The 8,728-nt window shown below is 47.9% G+C and overlaps 1 protein-coding gene across 2 annotated transcripts in view; it reads right to left on the reverse strand.

The window, feature by feature from the left end:
* Nucleotides 1-3,758: 3,758 nt before the first annotated feature.
* HDHD2 (haloacid dehalogenase-like hydrolase domain containing 2) overlaps nt 3,759-8,728 on the reverse strand; it is a 49,584-nt gene continuing 44,614 nt past the window's right edge. For both annotated transcript variants that reach the window (XM_010840959.1, XM_010840960.1), the window contains exon 7: nt 3,759-7,025. In XM_010840959.1, the coding sequence (XP_010839261.1) occupies nt 6,922-7,025 (104 nt within the window). In that variant the 3' untranslated portion in view covers nt 3,759-6,921. The remainder of the gene's footprint in view (nt 7,026-8,728) is intronic.

Raw genomic sequence — 8,728 nt, forward strand, 5'->3', positions numbered from 1 at the left:
AAAATATACGCTTATAAAACGACTTTAAAAGAACCAAGAAGACATTTCATCTTAGCAGAAGCGCAGCTGAAACTTCTTCATGGTCACTAGGTAGGCCCTGAGCGGCACTGCTGACAGCTGGGATACAGAGGTCTCCAAGTTCAACGGCCTCACTGCTGTACTGCTCAATTTCCAAGAGCTGCCTTCTGTGCTTCTGGGTTGTTTTCTTTGCCCGGCTGTCAGCTGACATTTCTTACAGCTGTTAGGGCGTTCGCTTGTGGCTTTTGCCATCCTTTCTGATTTCATAAAATCTCAAGTGGGTGGAACCTCCACCTGAAAAGCAGGTGCACTGTATGTGTACTTAAGGTGTATTTAAGATACAGGGTACTTGACATGTACTACATGTGTACTTAACATGTCCTAGACGTGTACTTAAGAGTGAACCAGCAAAGGAGTGGAGGAGGGCTCCTGTGGACAGCATGCTTTGTGACAACAGGGCTGGACCCCTCAGCTTACTGCCCGAGAGTTTCTGACTCTGTTCAGGTAAGTGTGGTTTGGCCATCCTTCCCACAAATCCATGTAATCTTCCATTTCCAAAGCCCACCTACATTTCCTTCCTCCATTCCTTTTGAGTATCTCCAAATTCATCTTTGGAGCACTTCTACCTACATTCAATCACATTCTCCTTTCCCCATTCCTTGGAAAATTTGTCTACAAATGACCATGCATGACTGTTCTTAGATCATGCCTTTATTTTAGTGGCTTTTTCATCACTTTTACGGAGAAGGCAATGGCACCCCACTCCAGTACTCTTGCCTGGAAAATCCCATGGATGGAGGAGCCTGGTAGGCTGCAGTCCATGGAGTTGCTAGGAGTCGGACACGACTGAGCGACCTCAATTTCACTTTTCACTTTCATGCATTGGAAAAGGAAATGGCAATCCACTCCAGTGTTCTTGCCTGGAGAATCCCAGGGACAGGGGAGCCTGGTGGGCTGCCGTCTGTGGGGTTGCACAGAGTCGGACACGACTGAAGCGACTTAGCAGTAGCAGTCATCACTTTTATACATTATCTAATGACTTCCTGCTTTGGATGAAATGAAATGTAGCTTTTTCATTCCTCTGCCCCATCCATACCACACACATAAGTCTTTCCCTATCATCCTCAAATAGTTTTATTACAGTTTTAGGTTAACTCAATAATCATTTTTTATGACATTGTTCATTGTACATTGTTCACTGCAGAGGCAAGAATTGGATCAGGTTATATTTCCTTTCTTGATGGGTTTTGTCTGTCTTGGAATTAATAACTGTCTCCTTTTTTTCATTTGCTTAATTTTCTTGGCAACATTCTGAGATTTGTCAGATGCCTATCAGTGTTGAGGGCTTCCCTGATAGCTCAGTTGGTAAAGAATCAGCCTGCAACACAGGAGACCCTGGTTTGATTCCTGGGTTGGGAAGGTCTGCTGGAGAAGGGATAGGCTACCTACTCCAGCGTTCTTGGGCTTTCTTTGTGGCTCAGCTGGTGAAGAATCTACCCGCAAAGAGGGAGACCTGGGTTCGATCCCTGGTTTGGGAAGATCCCCTAGAGAAGGGAAAGGCTACCCACTCCAGTATTCTGGCCTGGAGAATTCCATGAACTGTATAGTCCATGGGCTCACAAAGAGTCAGACACAACTGAGCAACTTTCACTTTCATCAGCATTCTCTTCTAAATGGCCAAACACATCAGGTAAACAACTTTAAGCCCATTCCCATGCACTCTGGTCCGGGAGGTAAGGGCAAGGGGACCAGAAGACCAGTGCAGCCTAAGCAGAGATTTACCTAATCCCGTTTTCAGCCCTGCATCTCACGCTGGCCCACCCCCGACCCCATAGTCTCCAAGGCCTTTATGTTCACAGGTCCACTCTCCCAGAGTAAACCTCTCCTGCCTCGCTGAGGGTGCTCATCTGGCTACTTAGGGTGGGGAGGGTTTCTGGGCTTCCAGCCACTATCCCAGCTTTGAACCAATTCCTTGCTTCTCAAACTTGCCCCACACCTCATACCTCTCTGCTCAGTGTCTCCAAGCCTTGAGTCTTTGAGGTTGTCTTACAGGATGAATTCTGGTTTTTTGCTTTGTGCTGATTTTAGCACAAATGCTCCAACCTCTTCACAGATCCTAGATAACTGAACTCTGTCATCTACCGATGTCTCCTCTACCATTTTTGTGGGTTTATTCCAACTTTATTCCTCTCTTGAGTGGGGCTTTGAGAGATATCAACTAATACATGATTAATCTGCTGTTTAGAGTCTCTGGTTATTTTTTTAAAAGTAGACTAAAGTATGTCTAGAAGACAATGGCACCCCACTCCAGTACTCTTGCCTGGAAAATCCCATGGACGGAGGGGCCTGGTGAGCTGCAGTCCATGGGGTCGCTAGGAGTTGGACACGACTGAGCGACTGCACTTTATTTTTTCACTTTCATGCATTGGAGAAGGAAATGGCAACCCATTCTAGTGTTCTTGCCTGGAGAATCCCAGGGACGGGGGAGCCTGCTGGGCTACCGTCTATGGGGTCGCACAGAGTCGGACATGACTGAAGCAACTTAGCAGCAACAGCAAAGTATGTCTAAGTTTATAGGGCTATAGGAGACTGGCCTGTTAGTCGATGGAAAATTTAACTTAATTCCACCTGGGGCATTTTCTTTTAAAGCAGAGGTCATAACTGAAATGCCTATAGAACTTTGAGCATAGTAACACATGGGTAAAGTAAGGAGAGGTGGGGACTGTGGTGAACTGCAGAGGCCAGAACTGTCCGAAGGACACAGCATCGACCTGGCTCCAACTGAACACGGAAATGCAGACCCTCTGACCTTCCCAGGAAAACCAGTCATGGATTTGCATTTGCCACCTCCTGGTAATTCAGACGCTGGCAGTTCAGGTTCTTCGCCCTTCACCCACGGCACTCATTCTGGCCATCGGGTGCCTTCCCTAGTTATCTAAAGGAACTAGTTATCTAAAGGAACAGCAGCCTCATGCTTCCTGGCTCTGTTCTCCATCAGTTCTTGTCAGTAGCTCCACTGCATGACACAGTTGTGTGTACGGCTGATTGTCTGTTTACCCTACCTGAATGTTAGCACCATGGTTGTGGTACTTTCTGCCACTGCTATTGAATGGATGAAATGACAGACCACAGACTGTCTGAGCACTCTATGTGCTTCAGAGGCTGGACGTTGTGATTACTGTTCCCAAGCCTTTCGCTCACTGCACATCAGCTCTTCTCTGGGAGGACTTACACGACCACCTTGAACCTGCCAGAGCCCCTGGGACTTCTAGGCGCGCCGTTTACATGCTTTGTTTCCCATCTAGAGGATTTGTATCTAGGAGTTGGAGCTACAGTCTGCTCGGTCTTCCTTGATGCTTTACTCCCGGTGGGCATTTAAGAAATAACTTTGATTTCCTCAGGCACAGCAGCCATTGAAACAAGCAGGCACTGAGATGTGTATGACATTAAATACTGGAAAAAGATACTGAAATCTGTTTCATTTTAATAGATGCCGTTTGAATTACGATAAACGATTTCTGGTGCTCAGGCACCTCGCCTCTCAAGGAGAGCAGCATTCTTTGAGTAGTAGGTGGTTGGTGTAACACAAAGTTAGCAAAGGCCTTGTGCATTTATTTTGGGCAAAATTTTGTGATTTACGTCAAAGAAAACTCTGTGATACAAACTTGCTCCATGCAGATAACTGCTAACAGGACAAGGGACTCTGCCACCGAGGCAAGTGTTTTAATGAAACACATTAGTGCAGTTTTAAAAATTCTTTATTATAAGTACCCAAGGACTTGAGTTTCATCCTACATGAACCACCAGTGATCCAAAATCAACTGAACATCATCAACACAGGTGTATTTTGACTTTCCTGTACAATTCACTCCTGTAATTTTTCAATGTGGAATTAGGGTTAGGTGATGACACCTGTCACTCCAGGGGAGTCTGTGACATCCACAGCCATAGGTGTTTGATGGAGCCGTTGCTGAAGGAGGTGGGCAAGCCCCCTTCTTTCGGGGCATCACTATCTGCCCTGAGAGGGGTGGAATGGTGGGTAGGCAGAGTCACCGCAGAACTCGCTGATTCTGGATGGTGAGTGTGAAGTGGGCACAACTGTATCTCCCCCAGGACTTGCCCTTCGCCCATCACACCGAGCACACACCTGGCTCACAGCAGACACGCAATGACCACCTTCCGACAGTGGATGTTCTCTAATGCCCTTTCCAGCCCTAAGATGTCACTTGGTCCCTTTCTGGGGCCAGGACAGGATTACAGTAAAGCTGATACAAACACTTTCCTTGGGGGTCAGTACCACAGGACAGTCCTTGAAATGTAATGGCTGGAAAATAAAGTCCTTTACATACTTCGGTTATTAAATCTCCTCCATGAGGCCCAACGCAGACCAACCTGCTGAGCTGGGAATGTTTCCAGTAATTTCAACACTGTGGACAGGTCGGTTAGAAAGCCCTATTTAACGTTTGTTAAATAAAACGGTAAACTAAGGTTTTAATGGCTTCTAGGGCCACGTGAGAGTGGAGGAAAGTGGAACAGCCACTTCTCCTGGCAGGGCTGGGTGCACACAGTGCCTTACCCTCTCCTGCCACGTACCTGTCAGTCATGTCTACTGCGTGGCTTTAGCTCTAACCTGTCCCCAGAGCATCAGAGCCATTACTTAAATGTCTAATGGGCCTCTTCTATGGACAGCAAGTCTAAAATGAAACTTATTTTCTCCTCCCTACCCACAGCTAAACATTCTAGCATTAAATTCTTCTGATATTTACAGCTAAGTTTGATTGGTCCGGTGACTGCCTGAGTACCTGTTCTGTGCTGTAGCAGACACAGTCTTGTCTGGTGGGGAGAGGAGACGCGTGAAGGTCCAAGTGTAATCTAACAAGTGCAGCACAGAGGTGGGGACACTTCCTCCATTCTGCGGGCAGGACATCACAGGACAGGGACACAGGATGTTCACACTGCCTTGGGCATCCTCCTGGGCCCCTCCTGGCCAGATCCTTCTCTTATACGCTTGCTTCCTAGCAGGCACTTCACACACAGCAGCGAGCAAACACTTGAGAACGCCTGGGCCAAGGAATCGCTGCCCCAGGTGCTGGGGAACAGGCCACAGGTGAACATACCAGCAGCCTCTCTGCTTGCACGCGGGGCTTCCCCTCTTTGCAGCTCTGGTCTGAAGGAGTTCAAATATCGTAGAATGTCTCTTTTTTTAAATTCTCAGGAAGACCTTCCCCACTGAACTGGCTATAGAGATGAATTCTACCAAACTTTCCCAGATGGTTAAATGTGGACACTCCTGTATCTGCATGTCGTCATCGCAGACGTGGGAGACTTAGCATCTGCCTGATTCCATTCAAAGTCCTTAACACGTGGGCTGCGCATTTAACTCTCACAACACGCCTGCGTGGTGGGCACCGTGGTTATCTCTATGGAGAAGGGAGCAGAGGCAGGAGGGGCTAGGGGAGGGGCTAGGGTCCTGGAGGGGCGAGCTGGCAGTGCTGGCCAGGCTCTGCGCCCCTGCCACTGCCCCTCCTTCCCGTCCGGGTGGTGTCCCAGCACTGCTGTCTTCGGCACTCTGCCACATGCGAGGACTAAGTCCAGCATCTGCACAGTAAGAACAGCGAGCGGCCAACGGCCAGGAGGAGGGGAGTGGCCATTTAGCTCTGCCCCCTCCCACCTAAGACCAAGCTGCTCTCTAAACAAGCATCAAAACCCGAAGCTCATCCACACCGCTGTGTGCTTCAGTGCGGGGAGCACCAAGATGATGGGCAATTACGTGCTGATAACCCAAGGCCCAAGAGCCCAGTAAAACAGCTGCCGAGGCCCAGGATCCTCCGCGTATGCAAATGCACAGGACAATCATCACCTCCTCAGTCCCCTTCATTGTGGTGGGTTTAACATGACAAGAAGCATCCACGCTACAAGGCGAGATTTCATTTTACAGCCACGGTAACCAGGTACATAAAAGCTTGAATCTGTCCCAGTAGTTTCTGAAGGATTTTTCCCACAGTGTCAGAGGCAAAAATAATGAAATCTTGCAAATGTACAGTTAATGGGACCCGGGTGGACACTAACCTCAAAAATGCATGGTCTGTAAGACATTAAAGGCTTGATTTTAGTTTCTGCACTGTTCCTGTTAATAACAATGTCTAATTAAAACATCTGTGAAATACTGATAGTTTTAATTTTACATAAAATTTCCAAAACAACTGTTACACAGTATAATAGGTATCTGCAATGAATAGGTTATTAATGGAAATATTATTTTAAATTAAAATCAGGTTCTAAATTTAAATTAGTTATCTCTGGTTAATGAAGAGAAAAAGAAGTCACCCAGGCTGGGAGTAATACAGTAGCTAATCTAGTTTTCAACATCCGTGAAAGCAAATCCACTCCATCACTTGGGCTAAAGGACAATTTATTTTGTTGCTTCTGTTCTGTACTCCACTCGGCACTTCTGACAGATTTCACAGCTGAACTCAGCATTAAAACTACAGCCTAATGCAGCCTGCAGTACAGTACTTTATAACTTAAAAAGATACCATTCAACTTTAGTCAGCCTGAAGCCCACCAATTTACCATTGACAGGACAGAGAACGAGGCTCCCTGCAGCAGACTCCCTTCCAGCCCCGCTAACCTGATGAATATTTTAAAAGGAACAAGCAATCTCAGTTTTCCCTTTTTTTGGATCTCATCTTCTTTTACAAAATAAAAGGGATTATTAGCCCGGCTGAGTGGTTGGCTGCAATTCAATACCTTTCTTTCTAATTACTGCACAATAAAAGAGGGTTGAACGGTGAGCAGGGCTGAGTGGTCCGCGTCTGTCTAGGCCGGCACTGAGTGTGTTGAGGGATTAATTCCAGTCGATGAAAAGCTGCGTTTCAAGTTCCTTCAGATTCACGTAACGGTTCACAGCAGATGCTGCAGAATGTGGTCCACGGCATGCGGGAAGCTCTCACAGGTTAAGTAAGGAGCTGGGTTAATTTTGTCTTCGTCTGCTGCTCGATATTTCCCTGAAATGAAAGTAAAGCCCGTGAACAAAGGCTACTGTCAGGACGCCAGAGTAATCGTGGCCTGTGAGCACACAGGCCACCCTAACAGTGCCGAGAGAACCGGGGGCTCCACAACCCCCAAAGCACCTTTCATCCAGGCTTCAGGATGCCACGAGGCAACCCAAAGCCAGATGTGTTCAGCATTTCCCAGGCCCTCTGGTCTCTCAGCAACGGATGCCAGATCCCAGGCACTGGGTCACCTGGCAGTTAAGGGTGCCCTCAAATCTCCTCACCTGGTGAAATTTCCTCCCCCACCAGCCCTAAAGATACGGACGGGGATTAAATCAGTGCTTTTACATGAGAGCCCAGACCGCACAGGATAGAGGCCTTGTCAGCTCACGGGTGACTGGAAACTGCATGAGCTGCTGCCCAACAGGAACCCTGTGAGCAGGCAAATGAGCGTGCCGGGGGCAGGGAGAGACGGATGGTCATGGTGCTCACGTGCAGGCTGGCTGGCCAGGCTGCCCAGCAGGGCACTGAGGAGTTCAAGACCCACAGATGAACAGCCCAGCACAGCAGAGGAACTGGTCACACGGAGACACAGAGCTGATCTGACAAATGGTCATCAGGCCATGCATGACCCCCATTTAGACACCCTTAATGTGTCCCAGTGCTCTTCAGAAAGAACCCCAAATGTCTGTTGTTGCCTACCAGGCCCTCAGTCACCCAGCTCAGCACTCCTCACATGGTGGGCATTCTGTAGCACTGGTTAAATGAAAGAAAGAAGGAAGGAAAGAAGGGACAGAGGGAAGCGGGGAGGAACACTGCTTCAGTCAAGGCCTTGGGGATGAGGCCGACTGCCCTGTAGCCTCAGTGCAGCCTCTGCACGTGCCCTTTCTGCAAGCTCTCTCATCCCCCTTTCTGTGAGCTCTCTTTATTCTTGTGCAATTTCCTGTATTCTCTGCCTAAATCTGGGTTTCCAAACAATAGGCTCACCATTTTCTACAATACAATCCCTTTTGTTTTCTACAACTACCTACAAGGTTTTGTCCAGCAAACATGAAGCCTGAAAATCCCCAGCCCACAACTTGGTGCTGTGGTGGTGACATTGCTCCTGTCCTGTCTTGCTGACTTGTGAATTCCTTCAGGAAAGGAGCCAGCATCAAATGCACAAAGGTAACTCCTCAGCATCCTCAAGGCACCTGTCCACGGTACGGTCCACACAGCAAACTCTATTGCTTATTTCTTCTTAAGCTTAAATCCCATTGAGTATAAACCTTTGCAAGGTTTCTGCTTGGTCTCACAGGTAAGTTAATGACTACTTTTTACTATACCACCCACTTCTTGGATCTAGTTGTTTAAGGACCGATGTATGAAAGTCAGGGTTCTTAGCCATGGAGAGAAGGGCTTGCAGCATGCTTCTGCTTAGTCTGGCCCTGGGGTTTCTACAAACTAACACAGTGGCTTGCGTATGCGTGCAAGTTCTAGCACCCTGCACTGTGTGTGGCACGTGGCAGGCGCTCAACAACGCTGGCGGAGTGAAGGGAGCAGGCCACCGCCACTCAGGCCTGACGCAGCACAGCAGTCTGTACTCTCCTGGATGAACAAATGTAAATGGAGGCAGAATGCAGGAAGCCATGTTGACAACATTGGACAGAGGGTGATCCCATCTTTCCTAGGTCATTGTTTTACATGCTAAACAGAATTAGATTCTGGTCAGGGCT

This window comes from Bison bison, unplaced genomic scaffold, assembly GCF_000754665.1.
Source record: "Bison bison bison isolate TAMUID 2011002044 unplaced genomic scaffold, Bison_UMD1.0 scf7180017864153, whole genome shotgun sequence".
NCBI lineage: Eukaryota > Metazoa > Chordata > Mammalia > Artiodactyla > Bovidae > Bison > Bison bison.